General features: G+C 51.6%; 3 protein-coding genes across 5 annotated transcripts in view; 1 reads left to right on the forward strand and 2 right to left on the reverse strand.

Annotated features, from left to right (window-relative positions):
- SMARCD3 (SWI/SNF related BAF chromatin remodeling complex subunit D3) overlaps positions 1-4,346 on the reverse strand; it is a 110,565-nt gene extending 106,219 nt beyond the window's left edge. Inside the window, exons 1-2 of one of the 2 annotated variants that reach the window (XM_080583430.1) lie at positions 4,258-4,346; positions 1,004-1,197 (exon numbers count right to left, since the gene is read on the reverse strand). The gene's annotated coding sequence lies outside the window, so the exon portion shown is untranslated. Of the gene's footprint in view, positions 1-1,003; positions 1,198-2,478; positions 3,886-4,257 lie in introns of those variants that run through there. The other variant, XM_080583429.1, reaches the window with a different exon arrangement.
- Positions 4,347-10,342: 5,996 nt separating this feature from the next.
- CHPF2 (chondroitin polymerizing factor 2) lies at positions 10,343-14,287 on the reverse strand. The gene is made up of 4 exons (XM_080579048.1): positions 13,874-14,287; positions 12,732-13,296; positions 12,137-12,319; positions 10,343-11,866 (listed from the first exon to the last, which is right to left on the reverse strand). The coding sequence occupies exons 1-4, from the start codon at positions 14,146-14,148 to the stop codon at positions 10,604-10,606; spliced, it is 2,286 nt and encodes a 761-aa protein (XP_080435174.1). The 5' UTR covers positions 14,149-14,287; the 3' UTR covers positions 10,343-10,603.
- A 358-nt stretch (positions 14,288-14,645) lies between these two features.
- Positions 14,646-25,325, forward strand: LOC308189255 (ATP-binding cassette sub-family F member 2). Of its 2 annotated transcripts, XM_080579049.1 has the most exons (15): positions 14,646-14,839; positions 15,066-15,239; positions 17,551-17,763; positions 18,548-18,730; positions 19,043-19,214; positions 19,368-19,463; positions 20,641-20,743; positions 20,831-20,926; positions 21,026-21,145; positions 21,614-21,703; positions 21,934-22,044; positions 22,271-22,333; positions 22,785-22,913; positions 23,751-23,954; positions 24,715-25,325. In XM_080579049.1, the coding sequence occupies exons 2-15, from the start codon at positions 15,086-15,088 to the stop codon at positions 24,850-24,852; spliced, it is 1,872 nt and encodes a 623-aa protein (XP_080435175.1). In that variant the 5' UTR covers positions 14,646-14,839; positions 15,066-15,085; the 3' UTR covers positions 24,853-25,325. The 2 variants fall into 2 exon arrangements, with proteins under 2 accessions (XP_080435175.1, XP_080435176.1); XM_080579050.1 differs by lacking the exons at positions 14,646-14,839; positions 15,066-15,239 and adding an exon at positions 16,763-16,880.
- The last annotated feature ends 348 nt before the right edge of the window (positions 25,326-25,673 follow it).

The following is a 25,673-nucleotide window of genomic DNA, read 5'->3' on the forward strand; positions in this document are numbered from 1 at the left end:
CTAGTCGGAGACAGGATGCTTTGGTGTGACTTAGTGCAATACAGTTCTTAGGTTCATGTAAGTCATGATCAGTAAACTACTAATAGTATCTCTCTGTAACAGACTTTCCTTAGCTCAGCCAGCAGATAAAAAGCCACGTCCAAAGTTCATAACTATGCTGCGGCAGACTAAGCAATATGGTTGTCAACAGACCAAACAAGATGGCAATAACAAACATAATTTCTCTTAAAATCAAAAAGTTTTACATTAATCTATTTGTTTCCAATGCAAAATAGGTTTAGTTTTTCTAGTAGGCACTCTACCAGTGAAATGACCTGTGCAGGCTATAAAAGGCAAAAAGGCACTGATCCAGTTGTAGGAAAGAGAAAGTCCCTTACAGATGTATTGTGCATTGGCTGAGAAAAAGATAGGTGGATGAAGCCGGGTATTTACTAGTGGAAGCAACAAGAGGATTGGAACTACTGGTAGAAAGTAAAGACTGGAGAGACAGATCTGAGTACCTTGTCACAGAGATGACCAATGGATATCCAGCAACAGCAGGCACTAGAGAAGCCTAACAGCTACATGGTAAGAGCTAACCATGCTAATTTAAATCTCTGTAAAAAGCAGGGCAACCCTATAAATCAATAACCATCTGGCGTGAACTAATCACATTTACTTGTAGCTACTTGGGTAATAAGCCACCAGAGAGAATACCTGCTACTTCATCTTCTTCATTCTTTCCTCGATTAGGCCTGCTCTCAGCAACTGCATTCTCTAACATTACTTGATCTGAACCAGTCTACTCTGCCTAATCATCTGCCTCCCTGACAGCAGTAGCAGAAACTATCAGAAAAGGAATTGACTAGTAAAAGGACCAGATGAGATCAATAGCAGCTAGAAAGCAATTCAGAACTTATTTCACAAAATAACATTTTCCAGAGGTCCAAATATTTTCCAGTGTCAATATAAGTCACATTCTTCCCACCTAGAACAGGTCACTTTTCAAAGGGCTAAAACCTACCTGTACCCAACTAGGTAGATGATGAACACCTGGAGTCACCTCTGTATAGACCAAGAGTGAACAGCAAACTTATCCAAGAGGATGGGGCACGAAACCAGATATTATGTCATGATGAATTAGCAGCAGATATTCTAATTGACCTGAAGCAGGAACAGCTTTAAGACAGCAGGCTGAAGACGCATTTGGATCCAGGTCTGAAAAAAGAAAATACATACGGAGTGAGAGAGAAGCAATATACAATATAAATAGAACTTCCTAGAACAGACCAACCTACGAGACACTTCAAAGACAGCACAACTCAAAGAAAGAGAAAAAGAAAGAGAGAGAAAGAAAGATCAAGAAAGGAAAGATGCAACAGACAGTGATTAAGGACTTCCCGGCAGACAACTGCAGACAGGTGCATGTCCATGTTGCCGGTCAGGTACTTTTGCCCAGGCACCGGGCCACATTTACAAGCTATTCAACTTTCAGACTGAAGCCGGCTTATATTTGGGAAAGTTGGAGAAAATATGGAAGTACAACACTTGCCTATAATCTGTCAACATGTTGAGGCTTACTTTAATAAGAACCACCGAACGGTTAAGACTGGAAGAGATCCCTGGAATTTGTCTAGTCTAGCCAAGAAGCAAGGGTACTTTCTCACATGGATGTTCTCAATCACATTTCTGCCATACGACATCCATGGCAACCTTGGGAAAGAAGACCAGCTCAGGAACTTTAACCAAGTCAGCTTGCTTTCACTCTTAAAAAATGGTATCTTTAATGGCTGTCAGACTGCCATAGCATCTCAGCAGGCACTATCAGCTGCCTTGGTAGGCTGGCGAGAGGGTTGTAGATTAGGATAACTAATGATCCCACAGATCCATCGTACAGTCAGGCACCTTCAGTGGCTACATGTTCGTGACAGGTCCCTGAGGTAAGAAGGAAAAGGCATCCGCTCCTTGGAAAGAGCTGAGCCAGCTGTACCTGTCCGTACAGAACACCGCTCTTTTTGACACCTCTTCACTGCAGTTGATGAAGGACAGAAGCGTTACAGCAGAACAGATGTGAACAACAGCACTCACAGCATTCGTGGGTGCAAGCCCACACCTAGTGATACAGTTAGGAGCAGCTGTTCAAAGAACAGATAGGCAAGAAAGGGAAAATACAAGCATCACAATGCCAGGCTAGGCAGTGCTGGTCAGCATAAGGGCAAACAACTCCACCAGGGACTGTAACAAGGCTCTCAGTTCAGCAGGGCCAAAACAAAGGCAGAAAGATTATGGTGAATTCTACTTAGAACAGAGACAAAGTCAAGGAAGAATAGAGTCTCAGAAAGCGGTGGCTGAGGTAGGACACAGCAATGGAGGCAGTGCAAGTAAGAAGGGCTGGGCCAGGAGAGCAAAGTGAGACAGTACATGAGGTACGGAAAGGAACAGCACTGCAGCACTGCAGAAAAGGAGGAAACCAAAGGCTGACGATGCCAGGAATCTCACCCTCACCCTGCCTGAGGAGCAGGGCCAGGCTGGGAGTTTCTTCCCCACAGCCGGAAGGCAGGAGGTTCTGCCAGGGAAGAAGGGCTGGTTTCTCATGGTGGTGTCCCCATGGTGAACAATAGGTTGTTGATTGTTCCTGAGGCAGCACCAAGGAACTGGTTATTTTCTGAAGCAGCAGGACTCCTCTGGATGTGCAGTGCTATTAAGTCGGTGTCTCCAAGAAGCGCAGTGCTGACAATACCAGGCCACAGCCTGGATGAGGGCTAGTGCTTGGAAATGACCACCTAATCTCCTAGCAAAGTATGTAGCACAGAGCAGCAGCTTCCAAAAAAAAAAAAAAAAGTATCTCCAGCAGCAATTGGCAAAGAGGATATCTGCTCCAGAGTACTTGTCTCTCCTTAGGTGGGTGTCTGTCCTTCTCAAAGGGGAGGAAAGGAGAATCAAAGCTCTTGCTCCCCACCATCCTGAGGAAAGCCAGCAAGGTAGATGTTGTATCGCAGTTTGGACGTGGATCTCTTCTGGAAGGAAGTTCAGGGAGCATGGGCCTTCCTGGAGTATCAATCTGCATAAGGTAGGAGATTATGAAAATCACCAGTCACCCCAGGATACGTGCCAGAAGTCTCCACTTCCAATAAGTGTTTTTCTTTCAAGGGTAGAGGTTGGTTTCACTCAAAAAATGATTTGGCGGTGTTAGTGGGAGACCAGTTCCAGGGGTAGATGCGCACAGGGTCCTCCTCCACAGGCCATGCTGAGAGGGGAAATGGAAGAGAGTTCAGGACCCAGGGGACGGGAGAGAGGGAGAAAGCAGCAACCTCCGGCAGCAGGCGGTGCCAAAGTGGGAGTCAAGGAGATGCGGGCCATACAGAGCAGCGGTCTGATTTGGGTCAGTTTGTTTTCAGTAAGTACCTGGGACTGTGCGTTACCCTCTGAAAGAACAACTGGGGCCAGCTCAAAGGCAGCATGACAAACAGCTCCTTCTTTATTTGAGCGTATCTCCCGCATGCTGAAGGCCGGCTGTCTGTGGAGCGCTGGAGCCGCCTGTCAGCCAGGCAGCGCGGGGGCGCAGCGTGTCCGTGGGGCCAGGGTCTGCGGAAGGGGAAGGGGACCCTCTTCCCCAGAGGCCCGCCCCACGGCGGCCTGAGCGGGTTCAGGCGAGCGTTCGTCCCTCCGATGGGAGGACCAGACCGCGCAGAGGGAGAAGCTCCCGAGCGGGCTCGCAGCCCCCGTTTGGGGGCGGCAGACGAGCGCGGGGCTCCCCCTCTCCGCCCGCCTTCCTCAAAGCGACCCGACCGGGCCCCTCCGACGCAGCGAAGCCGCCGCAGCTCGTCCCGGGGACGCGGGGGCGCGCGCGAAGGAAACCGGCGGGGGCCAGGCCGGCGGCGACGCCGAGCCCGAGCGCGACGAGCAGGGGCAGCGCGGCGTGCCGGCCGCCCCGGCCCCCGGCCCGCGGCGGAGCCGTGCGGGGGCGGCGGAGCGCGGCGGGAGGAGCGGCCGGGCGGCACACGGCGGCGCGGTCCGCTCCCTCGGCGGCCGCGAGGACTCCGCCGGTCCCCCCGCCGGGAGCGTCCTACGGGCGGCGGCGGAGCGCGGGCGGCGCCAGCGCCCGCGGTCCGCGCCCGGCTCCGGGGCGCCGCCGGCGGGGGGCGGCGGCCGGGCGGAGGCGTCCCGCAGCCGGAGCTCCCCCGGGCGCCCGGGGCAGCGCCGCGGCCGGCGCCGCCGCGGGGTCGAGCCGGACGGATGCCCGGGGCGAGGGGCGGCGGGACCCGGGGCGAGGCTCACCGTCCCGTCCACGCTCCTCCCCGCCGCGCCGCTCTCCCGCTCGCGCCGGGGCCGCCGTTCCAGCGCCGGGCGCGGGGCGCCTGCGCGGCGCTGCGGAGAGCGGCGCAGGGACCGTCTGCAAAGTGCGCGGCGCTCGCCCCCCGCGCGGGGCCGGCAGCGCGGCGCCGGGGCAGCCGGGCCGGGGCCGGGGCCGGGGCGGGGGCGGCCGCTCCTCCTGCCCAGCCGCGCTCCGCCCTTTCGCGTTTCAGCGCCGCTTCGGCTGCGGGGAGCCGGTGGCTCCGCGGTCCCCGCGACCGCTTTCGAACCCTCCGGGGGGGCGCGGGGCTCCTCCTGCAGACGGGCGGGGACAGCGGCCGCGCTTCTCTCGGCCCCGGGGCGCCGTCGGCCCCGCAGCCGCCGGACAGCGCTCGCCCGCTGGCGGGGCTCGGGGCAGCCTCGGGAAACGGTCGGGCAGCTGCGGGCCCGCCGCCACAGCCCCCCGCCGCCCCTCGCTCGCCAGCACGCCCGTCACTCACCGCCTCAGCCCCGCCGCCGCAGCCCCCTCTCACCGCCCCCCGTCTCAGCCCCTCTCTCACCGCCGCCGCGCCGCCCCCGCCGCCGCAGCCCCCGCTCCTCCGCAGCGCCCCTCGCTCACCGCCTCAGCGCCCCTCGCCGCCACAGAGCCACCCGCTCGCCGCCACCCGCTCGCCGCCGCAGCGCCCCTCGCCCCGCCGCAGCCCCCTCGCCACCGCGGCCGGCCCCGCCGCCACGGCTCTCGCGCGCACCACAGCGCCTCCGCCCGCCGCCATCCAGGCCGGCAGCGGCAGGAGCGGCCCCGGCGCCGGCCGCGCTCGGTCCGGTCCCGGCCGTCAGGCGGCTCGGGCTCCGCCGCGGAGCCGGCTCCGGGCCGTAGCGACCTGCCCCGGCCACCCGGCGGCCGCGCCGCTCGCGGCCTGCTCCGCCCACCCGCCCCGAGCACCCACCTGGCGGCGGGGCCGGGCCGGCAGCGCCGGGAGGGGCGCGAGGGCCGCGGGGCAGGGCCGGGGGCCGCCGGCTCGGGAGAGGTGCCCGGGGGTGCGCTCGGCGCTTCTGCCCCGTGCCGAGCGAGGGTGGCCGCGGGCACTGCGAGGGCACCGAGTTACCAAGATGCGGCGAGAAATTTGGTACTGACGGTACCAAAAGTAGCCGCGTTTTACAAGTGAGCGCGGGAAGAAAAACGCTTCGAAGCGTGTATAACGTTTCAAATTCAAAACTCGTCTCTGCCAAGAATTATTATCCTAAATTTGCATACTTTTTTATTTTTACTTTTTGTTGTTCTAGCTCTTAAGCGAGGGCACTGGGTTTGGTGGGCTGTGGATCTGGTACGGTGTGCCAATAATAATGAGGAAAGACAAGGAACATTAGTGAATACCCAGTGGAAGGCATTTATGAAGTACACTTTCAAAGAATAATTTGAAGAAGCACTGAAGAGAGTCTGACCTAAGTTGAAGAAGCACTGGAAGCAATGAGGGATGAGCAGGGGAGTTAGTATAGGATGAGCACTGAGAGTGAGTAATTTTGAGTGATGCTCCGAGGAGCTATGAGAAAGGGGTAAAGGGAAACAACTCAATTTAAAAGGAGTATGAGATGAGCAGAAGCCAAGCAATATTTCCGACTCCAGGCGCTCAGAAATGGCGTAAGCCTAAAAACTAAAATAAAATCTTGTAAAGATTATGTGGTGGATTTATATCTTACTGGGTATTTTTAAATCGGGGATATGTATTGGTGTGCCTTCAGAATGCATTTTTCCTATGTGTCATATTTTCAAGCTTCTCACAGCATCACAGAACTGCTGAGGTTGTCAGGGCCCCCCGGGTCCCTCTGGTCCCAGGCGTGCTCCAGCAGCCCCCGGAGCCGGCGCCCAGCCCCACGGGCAGGCGCTGCTGGAGCTGTGCAGGGAGCAGCCCCCAGCCCCTCTCGGGGCAGCCTGGGCCAGGGCTCCGGCACCCGCCCGGCACGGACGTGCTGCTGGGGGGCAGGGGGAGCCTCCCGGGCTCCGGGCCTCTCTGGGCACCGCCGGGCAGAGCCCGGCTCCGGCCTCTCGGCGCCTCCCTGCAGGTGCTGCCGGCCACGGCCGGGATCCCCCGGAGCCTCCTCTGCTCCAGGCTGAGCAGCCCCAGCTCTCCCGGCCTCTCCTCACAGCAGAGGGGCTCCGGGCCCTGCGGCATCTTCCTGGCCCCGCACTGGACTCCAGTGTGTCCAGGTCTCTTTTGTACTGGGGTGGCCCAGAACTGGACCCAGCACTCCAGGTGTGGCCTCACCAATGCCGAGAAGGATCACCTCTCTTGACCTGATAGCGATACTTTGCCTAATGCAGCCAACGACGCTGTTAGCCGCCTTCTTGCCACAGCTATTTGCACTGGAAACACAGTAGTAAACAAAGTTTTTGCATTACCTGTAATCCAGAACCTGCCATCTTTGAGCATCCTGGAAGAAAAGGTTTAGAATGCACATTGAGAAGATACGTAAGGGCTGTGTACATCCAGGAAAGATAATGTGATATAGGAATGCAAGAGAGGATGACTACCTTTGCCTAAGGGACATGACCCATGAGGGCCCTGAGATGGTGTTGCAAGAAAGCCCTTTGGTGGTTCAGGCCAGGACTACTTGCAGGAGACTGTTTAAGCGAGCGAGCATGTCTGTGTTTTGAAGTACTGGAAAGTATGTTTCATGAGGTATGTGACTAGGTAATTCTCAAAGCCGAATAGGAGAGAGCAAGTTCCTCAGAAAATAAGTCTTCATTCTGGAGTAAAGAATAGAGGATTGTGTTGAGAAAGAATACTTTGATTTTGATAGGGAAATACGTACCTATTGATGAGATTATATTGTTCTCAGTATCCGGTCTTGACTAACTTGAGTAACTCCCAACCTTGCCTATGGAACAGCCTAGACCATCTGCAGGTTATCTTCTTGCACGCTCCAGAGTGCCAGCAACTAGCTGCGAACCACTTTGCAGTGGGAAAATTCAGAATGCTGTTGGCTGCGACTGTGATATCTGCAGTCATTCTAGGGATATGTACACAACTGAGCTGCTTAGGAGTGTCAAGGGAGTAGAGTGGCAAACCATGCAGGTTGCCCAGATGAGAGGGGCTGCACATCCCCCTTACCTGGAAAGGTCACATTATTTATATTCCAGAGTCTTGGAGAAGATTGATATACACCATGATCAGATACAGTATTTTTCACAACACCTGCATTAATAATAATAATAATTAAAAAGAAAAGTGTAAGTATCATTAGTTAGGAATAGGGTGACAGCTCCTTCATAGGAGAGGAGACGGTGAGTCTATTTTCACCAATTTTCTGGAGCTAAAAATGCAGCTGGGAAAAAAGCTTCCTGTGTTTGTAACATATTCTGTTCATTTTTCTCTCGGATCAGAAAAAAAATAAATCCACAGAATAAGGGTTAAGCAAGCCTGTCTTGCACATCCAGAGGAGCAAGTTACCCCTACTACAACTGAAGACAAGAAAGAATATTCAAGTACATGGAGCGTGAAGAAAGTGGAGTATACGCAAAAGTACACGTACCTGGAACGTAACAGAATAAGCACAGTTGCAGACACAACAGACAGCTAATGAGGGTATGCATTTTCTGAGTTTTACAAAGCTGAACTTTACACTCATGATTTGTCTTCTTGACCAGTCCATGACCCCAGTACAGTCCAAGAATTCTGTGTCACGATCTTCATACAGTTCATCATTTCAGGCTGAACTAAAGAGCGTCCTTGAAGAAGATTGTTCCTTCTTTTCAGATAATGACATAAAATGTTGGTACAGGGTCAAATCATAAGTACATCTGACTCATTTATTCTGTTTCTGACAGTAGCCAATAATGAATGCCTAGAAAAGACCATAAAACAGGGCAGACATATAGCAATAGCTCCTGCCATGCTGTCCTAGCTCACAGTATTTTTTGATTCAGAGACCTACTGTGACAGAGGTGTTGGCTTTGTACTTAATAGCCTTTGATCGATTTCTCTTTTGCAATTTTCACCTGCTATTTACAGTCATGAAATTTAAGCCCATGAAGGACAAATAATTCTGCCTGTACGTATGACAGGTCACTTCATGTGGGACCCCGATGACCTGTAACAAACCAGACAAATTCAAACTTACTAAAAAAACTACTGCTTTGTAATTTCACCAGTTAATCAGACCCCTATAAGCATATGCCTATTTTCGGCTGAAATTATTTGCTTCAGTTTAAAGCTATTGGTTCTGGTGCTTTTGTTCTTATCCCTTAACCCCACCTGATTAAAAACCTCTTTAGTATCCAGCATTTTCAGACAGTTTATGTACTTACACACTCTAAACAGATCACCTCACAACCTCCTATGTAATTAAAGTTCTGCATCTCTCAGATTTCAGAGTTCTGCATCTCGGGGGCATTATTGCTGTCTCAAATCAACAACACTTGTTTACTCAAGATTGTCTACCTGTATAAACCCATTATCTCATGTCTAAGTCTTAAACCGTAAACTTTTCAGGGCTGCACGAGCTCTGTATTTTAGTGCCTAAAATAGTGGGTCCTGGTTAAATTAATGCCAATTGGCAACCTAATTGCCATCAATACAAATTCTTTTCAGACTTTTCTTTTTGATACATCCTTTCTGGGGAAGTGGCATGCCTTTATTTTCACCAGGCACGTAACTGTATTTGAACGTTTTAAGACAAAATCTGTTTGAATAACCTTACTCTGCTACACACTACTCTCTGTTGTTACCCTTTCTTAATACCTATTTCTGCAGTACACAGTTTTTATATCACATGCAGATTTTGTCAAAAGAGAACTTACATTTGCTTGCAAATCATCAATTAAAGGATCAAATAACACTGGGTGAAGAGCTGCCCCCCTTTGACCTAACTAGAAGTGCCCAAATCAAAAAAATGGCTCTTATTTGATATGCTGAACAATTCTTAACTCACTTGATTCATTTGTTGCGTAACTTCACAGATTGGTTGAGGTTGGTAGAATGGTCCAACCCCTGCTCCAGCGGGGCCACCCAGAGCAGGCTGCACAGGACATCCAGGTGGCTTTTGAAGATCGCCAAGAAGTGAGACTCCACAACCTCTCTGAGCATCCTGTGCTAGGGCTCCGTCATCTGTACGGCACAGAAGTGCTTCCTGGTCTATGATGGGAACCTGTAATCTTACTGTTTAGTAATTAAATAACTGCATTCAAATGATTTTCATGTAACAGTTACCTGGAGTAGGTGCAAGCCTGTGCTGTGCTTGCATGTCCAGCATGGCCTTCAGGCCTGTGTTGTGCTACACAAAATCCTCAGCCACAGAAAAACCTCAATGGCTCGTTGTGACAGGAGAGCCTGGAAGCACCTTCCTCTCACACTAGCAATTACACCACATGTGTGCCTTGACTTCATCTAAAATAAGTTCTCATACAAATATCCTTTCTGTCTGACGGAGTTGTTTTCTTGTATGAAAATCCTCTAATAGACAAAATGGGAGTATCTGTTCTACAGCTAGGATCTGATCGGTGCTGCACGCGGATTGGAGCTAATGCTACGCTACTCATGGTTCCCAGTATCTAAAGGGATGTAAGAGAATATCCATACTATTCTCTTTAACACATAACATTTTAAATATTACCTTTTGCAGTCCGAGTGCCTCTCCTGCTAGGATCATAATAGACCAGCAAAACAGTGGTTGGAGGAACACAACCACTCATAACTAGAAAGTTTTACAGCTAGCTTGTTTTCACTCTTCAAAGGTTCCTTTACCTTCCCAGATCGCAAAAAAAAATGAATGTTCTGCAGTTGCAGAGGAGGCAAATATAGCAAAGTAGAAGTGCACTGAACAGTTTTGTCCAGTAGCAAACCAGACAAACTGTGTTTGTCTCCTTGAAAATGAATGCACGAAGAGACAAACATGACAAGGTGGAACAACAGCACCAAGGGTGGCATAGCCAAGGTAACCTTGCTTCAGTACACATCTCACGTTCACCGTCTCTGCACTGCTTATCAGAATTGCATAGCTTAAATTAAGATCAACTCTACAGCTCTTTTTCCATCCCTCATCCCAGAGCCTATAAAGTTTAAAACTATATCACTCTGCTTGGAAAGAAATCTTTATTGATTAAAAAAACAAAACAGTAAAACAACAACAAAAAAACCAAAGGAGTCCACACAAAAAAACTAAAACCCCACAAAAACAGCCTCTCCCCACAGCCCATGCCTGTGCTGCAGGGCAAGGCTGGGAAAGCCTCCCTCCTCCCTTGACCTCACACGCCCTTCACCCACGGCTAGGCCGGGAAGGGGATGGAAAGTGACAAGTGTTAAGGTGCTGAGTAACTCTTGATGTTTCCAGTCTCTCAAGTACTGTTGGCCTGTTCCTGCTCAAAGAGGGCCATGGCTAAGTGCGAGCGCGATGCAAGCCCCTCCAAGTTACTGAGGACACAACGGTGGTATAACTCCTCACTAAGCCGGGGATTGCAGCTCCTCAGTGCATATTTCTGCACTAGCCCTGGCTCCACAGCCCGAAATAAGTGCAAACCAGAATAGTGGAGGAAGACATCAAATACTTCCATGCCCTCCAGCACCTCATCTCGGTCTAGGATATCAGCTGCTAGCTTGGTACGTGCTGTCATGTAGTCAGAGTTGTAAAAGCAGGCCTCAGCAAAGGAATGTCTGTCAAAATGCCCATCCCTCAGGAAGTCTGTGCTGGAGGAAGCAGTCTGCTCGCCACGGTATACCAGTGCGGGGTTGAACTCTTGAAAATGCACTGGGAAAAAGACCTGCCAATTGCTGATAGTATTCATTCGGCAGCGGTTCAGGAACTCCATGTTGATTTCTGTCCAGACACTGGCCAAGAAGAACAGAGTGTCTACAGGATGCTTCTTTGAGACTATATCCATGAGTTTCACTTGTGATGGCACCTCAGTTTTGACACTAATCCAGGGGATTTTAACTTCTGCATAGCGTTTCTCCAGTTCTCCTACCATGGTCTTGACTCCAGCAAATACATCCACTTGGCTGACTCGCTGAGCATCGTACGGATGGTAGATGAAAAGCAAGGTCAGCAAGGCATTATCATGTGTGTCCAGTGTGTTCATAGCATACATATCCAGGAAGTTCGCCACAAAATCCAAGTCCTGTACTGTCAACGGAAGCACCAGTTGCACCCGCGTGGCCTCTGTTACATACGGCATGGGAATAATTTCTACCTTACTTAAGGGCCGCACCAAGCTCACTCGTTTGACCAGAACGTGACTGTGGCCCTTTTGGGTCACCGCCTCCAGCAGTAGGTCCAGTGTATACTCCATGCCCCGTGTGGGGTCAAAACGCCGGTAGCCATTCAGCAACTGCCGCTTGCTGAAGCGGAGCAAAGGCTGGTAGCGACTGTTCAGTTGCTCAAGTGCTGACTCAATAATGTCACTGACATCTGCTTTGCTGGCTCCAGAGAGCTCACACTTGGGAGAGCCGTCAGGACAGGAGAAGAGGTACTGCTCAGTGAAGTAGTCCCAGCTGATTACCTCAAAACGTGTCTTTGGAAGAAATGGGGCATTAATCCCCACAGGCCACGTCAAGCCTGCCTCACCTGCAGGAGTCAGTGATGTCAGGTTCCTGATCTGCATCTGTGCAAAAAGAACACATACTGACACTCTCTCAAGGAAGAGTGTCCATTTCCCACCCAGACCTGCCTCACCACCTAGAAGCATATCCTAATAGTATCACACCAGCTTTTGGACAGCACGGTATCAGAAGTGCTACTTCTAAGATGCAGGACTATCTCCTGTGTCTGGCTGATGGCCACCTACAAACAGAAACAATCTTCTTTGACAGAGTTGAAAGAAAAGGAAACCTGTTTGGATGAGCTATATTTGCAGATACCCCTCACCACATACCTGGAGTTCCTGGATCTCCTGGTAGGCTCTCTCCAGCTGGATCCTGCTGAAGTGCTTGTGCAGACGGTACATCAATGTCACGTCAGAAACAGGGTGCACAGCAAGAGCTGCTTGGAACTCCTCTTCTTCCTCCTTTTCTGGCTCAGCATTTTTGGCCAGTTCATAAGTGTGATAATGCTGACCCTGAAGCGAACAAGAGCCAGGAAGACTGGCATGGAACTCTAATGTTCACAGCGAAGCCTTCCCTCACCCAAGACATGCATCCGCCTCTCTCTCTGTGCCGAGTGCAGTACCCAGAGACTGGAACACAACAGTTACCCTCCATACCCTACCTCCATAAATTACACGCCTGCTTACTTCTTAGTACCAATGCACCCTCTATCCAACCTCCAAAAAACAAAGCATGTGCTCTCTCCCCCAGCCTCTCAGCTTTCGTTATGGGCATCTCCCTTGTGCTGCCACACCAGACAACCCTTTCCTCCCCTAACCCAGTAGGGTCTCACAGAAAAGTTCCTCTGCTGAGCAGCAGGGACTAGCAAGGGCATGGGTTCTGTCAGACTTAGCTAACGCAAAATGCTGGGGAGGGAGGTAGTACCTGGAGCTGGGAAATACAAGAGATACCCAGGAAATCAATGATGCAACGCCCCAGCCACTCGTCTGGGCGCACACTAAGGATCTCGTTGCGGCAGCTGTCCAGGTGAGGATGGAGCTTCAGAAGCAGGCTGCGGGACAGCAGGTAGCCAAAGCCACCATGGCAATAGCGGGCCTGCTCATCTCCCCCGATGAACTCCTCTGCTCGTCCCAGGTAGACATCTTGGTTAATGCTTAGGTGTGTCACCAGAGCCTTGACCTGTTCAGCCTGTGCATAGGTGTCATCCTGCATGATGTAGAACCAGTCATAGTCAGAACCGAAGTGCTGATGGATATAGTACATGGTCTCATACATCAGCCAGATAGGACGCTCGTCTCCATGGGCCACAAGCACCATGCCATGAGGCACCTTGGCACTGCGCAACCCTGTAAAATACAGCAGGCGTGGGAAGTGATGGGCTACAGTCTTGTTCACTGCCACGGCCAACGTATTCAGGGTAGCCTTGGAAGTCAGCACTGCCACAAACAGTCTCTCATGGAATCCCAATTCTGTCTGGATGTAACGAGTTCTGTAAAGAAAGGATAAAAATTGAAGTACACTAATTTAGCGTTAGAACATCCTCATTACAGTCAAGCCTCGTAACTGCTCAGTCACTTGGTGTAAGACTTTATCTGTTAGAGTCTACTGACTGTGAGAACAGTTAAGCCTAGAAGGAGAGCTTTAAGAGTAGATTCACTAGGAAAAAAAATAATCACATTTTTAAAAAACACTTCCTTCCTTCAAGGAACCTACAACCTCGCATTACTTATGCGATCTAGGAAACTGTGCAAGTCAAAAAAAATTAGAGGTAACTACTAACAAGCGATACAAGTTATTGCTAATAGCTTAGAACTCTCCTAATGAGCACACTGGTTAACATGTTTTTAAGAGTAATTTAACACACTCTATTAGATGCATATATCTCAGTCTGAGACTCTTTTAAATTCACTTCCGTGCTCCTTTAAGACAGCAAACTAGGCCACTACGCCATGCTGGTACAACTGTGCTCTTTCTTCTTTAACTGATTTGAAGTTGCAGAACCCCAAACGCCATTCATATGAAGTTATTTTCCTCGGAAAAAAAAAACCAAAACACATTGACTTTACCTGAGCACTTTCTTGTAAGGCTTGTTGGGGTCCCTGTAGTACGGCACAATCCGGGGCCTGAAGTCCTCGTGCCCCTGGCCCGGCCGCCCATCTCCGGCCTCCGGCTGCGCTCCGCCGGCGGGGGGCCCGGCCCGGCCCGCCGCCCCCAGGCACGGGTCCTCGCCGGCGCCGTGGCTCCAGGAGGCGCGCAGCAGGCTCAGGCTGCAGCCCAGGGAAAGGCCCAGCACGAGCGGCAGCACGGGCCGCAGCGCGGCCAGCAGCGCAGCCAGGCGCATGGCGGCACCCGGCCGCGGGGGGGTCGGGTCGGGTCGGGTCCGGTGCGGGCGAGGGTGGCGGCCCCCGGCCCGCTACCGGCTGTGCAGGCTCACGGAGCCGCTCCGGCGGCCTTCGGACATCGCCGGCACGGGGACGCGGGGCGGGCGGCGGCGGGGCCTGCGGGCGGCGGGCGCGGGGCGGCACCGGGCACCGGCCCCGGCCTCAGTGCGCGCGGGTCAGCGGCCGCGGGGCGCTCCCAGCGGCGGGCAGGGCGGGCCCGCGGCAGGGCCGGGGCCGCCCCGGAGCTCCGTGCCAGCTGCGCAGGGGGGAGGCAGCGGCTGCCGCCCGGCCGCGCTCCCGCCGCTGCCACCTCAGCCGCCTCATCGCCGCCCGGCCGCGCTTCCGCTTCCCCTTTCCTCTATGGCGCCGCGGCGGCCGCTCTACCTGCCGCCTGCGTCGCCTCTATGGTAGCGCGCCGGGGGCGGGGCCCGGGAGGCGGCGCGGTGCACGCCGGGACGCGCAGTGCCCGGGAGCCGACCGCGCGCTCGGGGCCGGCCGGGGGCGGGAGCGCGGCCCCCCCTCGGCAGCGCGGCGCGGCCGCCCGGCGCGGGTGACGCCTCGCGCTCCGATTGGCCGCTGCGCCGGGGGGCGGGGCGCGCGCACGCGGTGGCAGCTGTCCTGGTGCGACAGAGGGAAAGCGCCGAGCGGCCGGTACGGGCGGCGCGGCCGGGCCTGGCGCGGCGGCGGGGGCGGGGGGGAGCGGGCCGGGCCGGGCCGGGCGGGTGGGGCGGCGCGGGGCGGGCGGCCCAGAGGGGGGCGGGCGGCCCTCGGCCGGGCCCGGCGGCGCCGCGTGCTCCGGGCCGGGGCGGAGAACTGGGGCGGGGCGGCCCGGTGCGGGCCGGATCGGCGCGGCCTAACGGCCCGTGTCGCCCCGCAGCCGCTCCCCTCCGCCCCGCCATGCCCTCGGACCTGGCCAAGAAGAAGGCGGCCAAGAAGAAGGAGGCGGCGAAGGCCCGGCAGCGGCCCCGCCGCGCCCCGGAGGAGAACGGCGATGCCGGGACGGAGCCGCAGGAGGCCCGGCCCCCGGAGGCCAACGGAACGGCGCTGCCAGGTGAGGGGCGGCCGCGGCGCGGTGCTGCCCGGCCCCGCCGCTCCGGCCGGGACTCGCGAGCGCGGCCGCCGGTGGGTGCCCGGCCCGTGGCGGTGCGCCCCGTGGGGCGGGCGCTGCCCAGGGGCCGCGCGGGGGTCGGCCCGGTAGCCCCGTGGGGGGCGTGCAGCGGGGGCCTGCTCGCGGGCAGCCGCCGTGCGCGTCTGTTGGTGCCCGTGGATCGGTGAATCGGGACGCTCCTTCTTCCCCATGGAGCACCCTGCGGGCTTGCTCTTGTGCCGCACCGAGCCTGCCGCGGGGCTGCTGTCAGAGCTGCTCTGCCTTCAGGGCCGGCAGGACGCCGGTAAGCTGCGCGGTGCCCTCGTGCAGCGCGCCTGGCTGAAGCGTTCCCTGGGTTCTCTCGTGAGGTTTGCTGGGTGAAGGCAGAGGGTGCCGAGAGCATCGTCTCCCGCACGAGCAGATACTGACCTGATCTTCTGGTATTTGATGTCCAGACCTGCCTTTTTTTTTCTCCCGCTGCAGGAACCACTGTAGGGTCTGGTTTCTTAACTAAAAATAATGATATTGCAATGAACTTCCCCTCGTCCGTTTTTCTGGGGTGCACCTGGTTCGCAGAGCCTAACCTCCCTGGAGGAAGTAGGCGAGGTAAAGCTCACTGGTCGTTTACTTGTGTGCTCAGCCGCCTGCTGACCCGTGGGCTGTGGGGCACACCACTGTTTCTCCGGGCAGCGAAGACTTGAGGCAGTGCCGGCAGTGCGGCGTTTCGGGAGGCACCGAGTGCGAGACGCGGGGCAGCCCGAGGCCGGGGGCACGCTGCAGGATGCCGTCTCCAGCACCCAGCTTGTGGCCGGCACCCCCGTGATCCTCCACAGACTCCTGCGTGCTGGTGCCGCCGGCACGGACGCTGTGCGGCCGGGCTCCGACCGCAGGCCCCCCGTCGGTGCCCGAGCGTGAGCCCGGCGGTGCCCGCCCGGTGCCCGCCCGGTGCCCGCCCCGTGCCGCCGGCTCCGGGCGGGGTCTCGGCGCCCGCCCCGCCCGCTGCCGGACCGAGCCGGCCAATCGCCGTCCGCTCCCCCGGCTCATTTGCATGTCGCCCTCCTATTGGCGGAGCCTGGGCCGCGCGGCGGCGGCGCGGGACACGCGCTTTGAGCGCTCCGAGAGCGCGGGGCGGGAGCAGCGGCTGGGCGGGGGGGCTGGGGGCAGCGCTGGGGGCAGCGCTGGGGGCAGCGGGGCTGGGGGCTCGAGCAGCCCCGGGGACGGGTCGCTGGGCAGGGCAGGGCAGGGCAGCGCGCTCCTTGCCGGCTGCTCCTTGCCGGCTGCTCCCTGGGCAGTAGCTGCGTGCCCAGGACAAAACTGCCTCGTGCCTCTTCGCGCCCACCTGCTTTGCTCGTTTGTGTACCCGGTTTACTTGCAGCACGGGTGCTTTCAAGGGGGTACCGTGCCGGTGCGGTTTACATCGTTTCTCTTTCTTGGCTAAGTCACGTCCTGCCTTGCTGACCGTTGTTTTTGCTGGGCAAGTGGCTTTGCCGTTTGTGAGGTGTTGTGTGAGATGTTGGCAGCCCGGCGGTATCCCTTGCTGACCTGAACACCCACAGTCTGAACACCAGGATTCTGCTCTGAGCAGCTGGAGCGCTGCTGCGATCCGTAATGCTATTTGCTTCTTCAGATGGCAGGCGGGGCCTCGCGAAGTAGTAAAAATCGGGCTGTAACTCGGGGCTGCAAATGGAACGTTAGCAAGACAGGAAATATTTGCTTATACTGTAGGAGGAGAGGAAGAGGAGGGTCTACAAATGGACACATTATCTTAGTAGTTGGTAGGGCCTCTTCTGATGTTGCTGCTTCTCTTCTCACATCTTCCCTGTTGCTTGTTCCCTGCCCAAGTTCTGTTTAGGCCAGCCCTGTCCTTAAACTTGCAACCAGAAGTGTTTAAGCCTTTTCCCTGCCCCAGCCCTTTCTGCATTGAGGGTTGGTCCTACCGTGCATGGATAACAGGTTAGCTGTTCTGGCTACTCGACGGGTTTTAATTGTCAGCTATTATTTTCAGAGCGGGTGAAAGTTCCTCTTAGTCCATTTTATATCCATTCGCTGAGCTGAAAAACTGAGTACCATCATCTCTAGGCTTCCTCGATATTTCTGTAGAAAGAGACACTGGTTGTTTTTGTCGTCCTGCTTATATTGGTTTAGGGCCTTATGGAATTATAGAACGGCCTGGGTTGGAAGGGACCTCAAAGATCATCTAGTTCCAGCCCCCCCCGCCATGGGGTTCTTGTGTGTTTGTAATTCAGTAATACTTCTGGTCTGTCTCTGCATATAGAGGTGGATGCTCTTACGAAGGAGATGGAGGACTTTGAATTAAAGAAAGCCGCTGCCCGTGCTGTGACTGGAGTGCTGGCTTCCCATCCCAACAGCACTGACGTGCACATCATTAACCTCTCGCTGACCTTCCATGGCCAGGAGCTGCTGAGTGATACAAAACTTGAGCTGAATTCTGGGAGGCGCTACGGCCTGATTGGACTCAATGGAATTGGTAAGCTGTAGGGCACAGTCATGGGTTTCTTGGAGCTCGGTGAAGGTTCTGTGCTGCTGAGAAGCTGGACAGATTCGGGTGGTAAATGCTGAAAGCCAGAAAAAAGGCTGTTAGACACGATGGTTTCACCTCCCACATCTCGCCACCCAGCAAGACCAGTTGCTACTAGGACTATGAGGTTGCATCCTGCCTTTGGACTAAGCATTTGGACTTCTTTCTGTGGAGAGTAGAGTGGGATGCCTGGGCTCTGTGAATGTCTGATGCCTGTATGGAGGCTTTGTTTAACAGTGTCAATAAACTCAGTGATGATGCTACTAGCCAGAGAACTTGCATAGTATGGAAGAGTAGGGAGTGTGTGATCTAGTCTGAATGGGAAAACAGCTGTATAATCTCTGGAGAAGATGGTGCTGTACCTAGAGAGATGCAGAATATGGGTGTAATTGATGAGCTAGTAAGAGTGACGGGGTGATTTCAGGCTCTCTAGTGATGAGTGCGTTACTTTCCTACGTGGTAGAAGTCTGTAGAGTCTGGTGCCTTGGTAACAGATGTTAGACCTGGTTAGACAGCAGGAAATACACAGCAGAAATACAGCTCCCTAAGTCTGGGTAAGGGCTGAACTGCAGTGGCTCTGCTAGGTCTCTAATTCCTCATGGGCAAGAAATTCCTAAGGATTTTCTTGGGTTGGAAAAGGAGGGAATCAGCAGGATCTGACTGCATTTTGTCTGTTTCTTTGTGACATATCTTACTGAATACAAATAATTGTGGAGTGTCTGTCTGCACACAGGGAAATCCATGCTTTTGTCAGCTATTGGGAAACGAGAAGTGCCCATTCCAGAGCACATTGACATCTATCACCTGACCCGAGAGATGCCTCCCAGTGACAAGACCCCTCTACAATGTGTGATGGAGGTGGATACAGAGAGAGCCATGTTAGAACGAGAGGCAGAGCGTCTGGCTCATGAGGATGGTAAAGCTTTTCAGAGTCCCTGTGGACAAGGGACATTTCCTCCACTTTCCCTTCCCACTGAAGAAAGGGTCTTACTTGGGTTCCTTGGCAGAGTTTTTACATATTACTTTTTCTCCCAGCTGCCTGGTACTAGTTGAAAAGTCCACTTCTGTAGATGAAATTATCCAGTGTGACTTCTTAAGAAGCGTCTAAGTCATAGGAGTGGATGGGGCTGAATAGTGGTGAAGCAGATGGACTATGAGCTTTCTCAGCTGTGTAGATGTGCAGCTGAGAGCCAATTACTGTTAGAAGTGCTGACAGGCTCTTTTTCAGCGGAGTGTGAGAAACTCATGGAGTTGTATGAACGTCTGGAGGAGCTGGACGCTGACAAGGCAGAAGCACGGGCCTCACGTATCCTGCACGGCCTGGGGTTTACACCAGCCATGCAGAGGAAGAAGCTGAAGGACTTTAGTGGTGGCTGGCGAATGAGGGTGGCTCTTGCTAGGTGAGTGGTATACTGCCTGCTGCCTCCGGGGAAAATGCCTGTCTGATCCTGATGCTGCAAAGCCATAAACGCAGTTCTAAGAACTCAGAGGAGAGCTGAGAGAATTTGGGTACCTGCATTTACCCTGTGCTGTCATCTCCCCTCTCCTTTTAGAGCCCTCTTCATTCGTCCATTCATGCTGCTGCTAGATGAACCCACAAACCACCTTGACTTGGATGCCTGTGTGTGGTTGGAAGAAGAGCTGAAAACGTAAGCATGAAGGAGTTTGCAGCTTCCGTAGGTTGTAGTTTTCTGCTGGAACATCTTGTCAGCATGTGAGCAAGTGCTACAGGAGTAACTGTCTATAGTTCTTGTGGCTATGTAACTATACTGCATTACTAATTATACTTACATATTTTTAGTAGCTTAGTGGGTAGAATTGGTGATAGGAGGGCGGTTGGACTTGTAGGTCCTTTCCAACCCCATGTTCCTATGATTCTACGATACCTTGTGCTTGCTGTTACATGTTTTTGCAGAACGGTTCTTGGTGCAAGGGTAATGAATTCAAGATAAGTCTTTCTCTTCCTTAGTGAAAAAAATGAGAAATACTGGTACAGGTTAAACTTACTTCCTGAAAGCCAGGAGCAGACCTGGGAGGTGTGTACCGGCACCGTGTGCTGTACCAGTAGTGTAAACTTTCTAGACCTGGCCTCCAGCTCAGCTTTTTGCATATTGTTTTTCTCTTCACCAACTGTAGTGTTTGTGTCTGTTGGTTTCATCTTGTTCTAGTATGTGGATGCAACTGGTTTTTATTAAATAAAGTTAAAACGTTAATGCTTAAGGCAAAAGATTTAGGAATAGCTGTGAAGTCTAGGTTATTTGGGTTGTGTGTTAAAAGGACTGTGCATATAAGCACATGAGAAGGGCTTTTCATTTGCAGAGGTTATTCTTTCAGCTGTGTCAGTTGAACATTTTGTCTGTTTTATATATCAGGTATTTTAGGAAATCTGAATTTCAACCTCTCTCTTTTTGGGAGGAGGCATTAGCCAGTCATTTTACAAACTTGGAAAGGAACCTGTGATAGAGAACCTAAGAGATGGTAGTCTGTAAAAAGGTGAAAATGAGAAGCAAAGGTTGAAACTTCTAAGAAGTGTGACACTAGTGGAGTTCTGCAGCAGTAGCAGTAGTAATCCACCACAAAGGTAGCCAGCTCTCGACTCTTCATGAATATGGATGAAGAGTGCCTTATGGTGAAGGATGTCTTAGAAAGCTGGTCATCGCTGCTTTACTGCAGATTTCCTGAAGTATCTCTAAGGCTTCTATCTTTTTGTTCTTAATCTGGCCGTAAACAAGAGAGATCTGTTGCATGTAAATCCTTTGTCACCATCAGGGCCAACAAGCAATTCTTTTCCTAGCTTAGTCTCTATTAAGTTTTGTGGTGCCACAGGTTCAAGCGGATCCTTGTGCTGATATCCCACTCCCAGGACTTCTTGAATGGTGTCTGCACCAACATAATCCACATGCACAACCGCAAACTGAAGTACTACACAGTGAGTGAATGGTGTCTTGTGCAACTAACAAAAACAGAGGAGCTGTCCTCTGGGGCATGTCTGATGTTTTGTGGTCTCTCTCTTTAGGGAAATTATGATCAGTATGTAAAGACTCGCTTGGAACTAGAAGAAAATCAAATGAAGCGTTTCCACTGGGAACAAGATCAGATTGCTCACATGAAGGTATCTGCCTAGCTGCACGACCATCTTTCTGCCTACGCAGCCATACACCTCTCTAGCCTTTGTATCGTGGCTTTTGGCTAACTCTGTATTTCGTTGCAGAATTACATTGCGCGATTTGGTCATGGTAGTGCAAAACTGGCCAGGCAAGCTCAGAGCAAGGAGAAGACCCTTCAAAAAATGATGGCTTCTGGATTGACAGAGAGAGTGGTGAACGATAAGGTGGGATCAAACGTGGGATTGCGTCTAGAGATCAGTGTAGGAAACTTGGGCCAGATAAGCAAAATGAACTTTAGCTGATGGCAGGAATGGCTGACACAGCTGAGAGCAAAAGTAGGATTCCCTTCCAAATTCCTGTACTGAAGATAGGGTACTGCTGAAGAGTGGAAAGAGGAGACTTTTTTTTTTTTTTCCAGTGAAGAGAAGGGGATTTGTCATACCAGTAAGGCCATTTTGTAGACACAGAAATGAGTGTCTGAAAGTTGGAGAAGATCAGGGAGGATGCTCAAAGCAGCTCCTGCTAGTTTGAAGAGTATAAGCACCCATTTGCTTCAAAGGAAAAGAAATAGGGAATCATTAGCCAGCAGATAAACCTGTGAGTGAGTTGCCAGAGGGAACAGGGAGTGAAATGAAGGGAGTGATCTGTATGTGCTCCAGGGTGTCTAACAAGTGGATATTCTGTGTTGACAGACTTTGTCATTCTATTTCCCTCCCTGTGGAAAAATCCCCCCTCCTGTCATCATGGTGCAGAACGTAAGCTTCAAATACACCAAGGACGGGGTGAGTATAGGGAGTGTGCATGGGTTGTATGGAGTTTACTTGTATCCTCTGCCTTGTAATGGGTGCTTTTGGGTAAGTTTTCTAATCAGGCTGCAGCATATCACCGGTGGATCAGATTTCTTGGCAGTGTTAATGCTGAGTCTGCTGAAGACAGAGCTTTATGGGTGCAGCATGGAGAGTCTAGGTAGTAATGGAAAGGCATAATATGTCATAATTTATGTGGTTTGCAGCCATGGATCTATAATAACTTGGAGTTTGGGATTGACCTGGATACCCGTGTAGCTCTTGTTGGACCCAATGGAGCTGGAAAGTCAACACTGCTGAAACTGCTCACAGGAGAGGTATGCTCCCAGCATTGTCTACCCTGTTCTGGCCCTTTATTCTCTGGGTAGTCTTCAATGAAGCTGCATTTATTTATGAGAGCACCCCTATCAGACTTTGGAAATCCTGAAGTCTTGCTGCAGTATAGGGCTTTTTCTGTCATGCTATATGTTCAGACATCCAGAAGGTTGGCATACAGTGAAAGAAGGGATTTCATGGTGAAATACTTCTATCTTCTCTTTTTAGCTGCTGCCCACAGATGGGATGATCCGCAAGCACTCACATGTAAAGATTGGTAGATACCACCAGGTACTCCCTATAGCAACTACCATGGACATGAAATGCTGAGGAAAAAGCTGACAGGAATGGGGAATCTTGTCCCTCTATTTCTGCTTCTACGGCCCATCCTGCTGCTGCTTTTCTATGCCTTGAGCTTGGGGAGGGAACTGTTCTTTTGGCAGAATGGACTCTAGCCAATGTTCTTGCCCTGAAAAGAGGCTTGCTGTGGTCCTTTTTGTTTAGCCTCTCACCTTTTACTGGAGAGATGGTTGCCCAAGCTTGATGTTGGACAAGCCTGCTATTCTGAAGCAGCACTCCTGCTCCTGAAATGGAGACTGCTTCCATAACGTTTCAGCACGGGGAATGTGCCAGGGGTGGGATTATCATCTCGTGGATTCTGCTGCTTTGCTGGCACCAGAGAGATGTAAGGGGGGAGATGGGTGGCATGCACAGCCTGAAGCTGGCTTTTGTTCTCTGTTAGCACTTGCAAGAGCAATTGGACTTAGACCTCTCACCCTTGGAGTACATGCTGAAATGCTACCCAGAGATCAAGGAGAAGGAGGAGATGAGAAAAATCATTGGCAGATACGGTCTGACAGGGAAGCAGCAGGTCAGTATGAGCTGTTGAGGTTTTCTTCTTACGCATTAGGGAAGTAGAGCTGTTGCATTTTCTGTTGTTCTACAGATACCTGACAGTGTGATGCAGTATGCAGCATGGTGCACCACAGCATCTAAATGCTTTTTCCATCTCTGCCTTTAAAATTGGAGAAAAAATAACTCATGGCTCACAGTAACTTACTTTGCGTTGCAGCAATGTGTGGGTTGGAATGGGTGACCTCCTCGGAACCCAGGTGAAGGAAGACGGGTTGTGGCATAGTGCTAGCCTCAATTATATTTCAATTATAACTTGAACTACCTTGCTTATCTCTATTTCTGAGATGAATGCCAGTAAGAAATGCCAGAACATATTCTCAGCTGGGTGTGGGGAACACATGGCTCAAGCAGATGAGTGTAGAATCTCTAGTGGTGCTCTAACTCTAAACACACCACGCTCCTGTATATTACATTTTGGTGGGAGTTGTCATTATTGCTGCAGTTAGCGTTGATTTTTACAGTGTTCTTCTCCATTTGTCACTCAAGAAGTTGAGAGTAGGTTTAGGCTTTTGTCAGGATGCAATGAACATTAGGCAGATCTCAATTAACTTTCCTTTGGAACCTCTAACACAAGCTGAGTCTTGCTATGGACACCCCTTTTTCAGAAGCCTCTGGAATTCACTTGTTTTGCTGGTAAAGGAAGCCTAGTCTAGTTGTAAGCCTACGTTTGTCCTCTTGTGTCATGTAGCTGCAGCATAGTTTGAACTGTGAATATTTTGTGGTCAGTGTGGTGTCTAGGAACTGGTGCTCTAAGTTACCCTGCAGAGCTGCAAATAGTGTCTGTGTTTGTCAGGTGAGCCCCATTCGGAACCTCTCTGATGGGCAGAAGTGCCGTGTGTGCTTTGCATGGCTGGCCTGGCAGAATCCTCACATGCTTTTCCTCGATGAACCCACCAACCATTTGGACATAGAAACGATAGATGCTCTGGCAGATGCTATCAATGAATTTGAAGGAGGAATGATGCTTGTCAGCCATGACTTCAGACTCATCCAGCAGGTAAGAAGAGTGGTGAATTTTGGCAAACCAACTTTCCAACACTGAGTAATTAAAGCAAGATGTTTTCAACTGTTTTCAGCTGTTCCTTATCCTGAAAAGATGTGTGAGTGAAAAATATCACTGCATATGATTCCCTTGCCATGTACATGTGGAATAATTGCCTAGTCTTGGAAAACATTTAGGCATGTGAAAGAAAAAAAAATGCTAAAAGTGAAGAATAAGTTAAATGGAAATCATGACACATGTGGAGGCTTTAACTAGATTGTTTTTAAATGATACTGGAGTAGTTCTAGCAGTTTTCTTTATCACTCAATCTGTACAGGTTAAGGAAGTCACTCCATATACACAGAAATGTCAGGTGCTGATTTATCAACTATAGCTTTGTCTGCAAGTTCAGATACAATTTTATTTTTCAGTGCAGCATATCCAGGTAGTTCATGTCAAGAACTACCTTTCCTAATTCCCATCTTAGCAGGAAGTGAATTTCTTCTTATTCCATGAACAAAAAAAAAAATAAATGTGGAGGGTTCAAGGACTGTTAGTTCTAAAATCCTGTATAAATTATTCAGAAAACTCCAGGTGGGATATTTCACTGCAGATATCTTTCTTTGGTAGTAAACGTGTGAAACTTAATAGACTCTCTCCTTGCTTAATAGACTCTCTTTCCTTCAGAGAGTAGATTTTGGTTAATTTTATATTTTCGGTAAAACTATAAAATGCTGCACTATAAACCTCCCTTTCCTTGTGTATTTGCTTCCAGGTTGCGCAGGAGATCTGGGTCTGTGAGAAGCAGACAATCACAAAGTGGCAAGGTGACATCCTCGCCTATAAGGAACATCTCAAGTCAAAGTTGGTGGATGAAGATCCACAGCTCACCAAAAAGACCCACAATGTGTGAGCTCTAGAGCAGTCGGTCAGGTGCTCTCTGTGGAGACTGACAGTGGCCAGCGTGACTCACTCACCTGCCGACTGGAATGGGACTCCGCTGCTATCTCTGTGGCTGTGTTCTAGGATTGCTGCAATACTGCTTCCCCTTGACTTGCCTTGCGCCTCTGTATCTGGACAGATCTCTTCTCTCCTGATCTGGCTGCATTTGGGCAACCATTTCCATATTTAGATGATGTCCCACCTGAGCCAGGCCTTGGAATCTAACGGTCTGGGGTCGTGGCAGTTAGGGTGTCTGAGTTGCAGTGATACAGAAGTGGAGACCCCAGCCCAGCTTACCCTGCCTCCTCCTTCCCAATTTCTGCTTCAGTTTAGATACTTCACTTCAAACTCCTCTGGCCTTGGTTTGTTTTTAACTATTATTTAACAGTGTAATTAACAGATCTGCCTGAGAATCCATCAGTCAATAAAGAGGGAAGAACAGTCTTGTTTTGTGAGCTGTAGTAGTTATTGGGGCATGCTGGGGCAAATCAGCCAGTACTGAGCTTTACGAGTAAGGATGCAGGGCTCTCTCATATGAAGTGAAGATTTGTTTCTTTACTATTACCAAAGTCCTCTTCTTATGACCAGAATTTGTGGTATAAATGAAGGTGTGAGTACTGAGCTCTGGAATTGTACAGAGCAGAGTACGGCGATCCTTGCAGCTAGGAAAACTGCTAATCCGCATGTTGAATGCTGGGTTTTCCAGATAATGACAGAAGGGGGAGCAAGCCACACATGCTTTTTTTTTTTTTTTTCTTGTTAATAAATACAACTTGAAAGGGTTCTGAAGAT

The sequence above is a fragment of the Anser brachyrhynchus genome, assembly GCF_964034855.1.
Source record: "Anser brachyrhynchus genome assembly, chromosome: 2".
Classification (NCBI taxonomy): Eukaryota; Metazoa; Chordata; class Aves; order Anseriformes; family Anatidae; genus Anser; species Anser brachyrhynchus.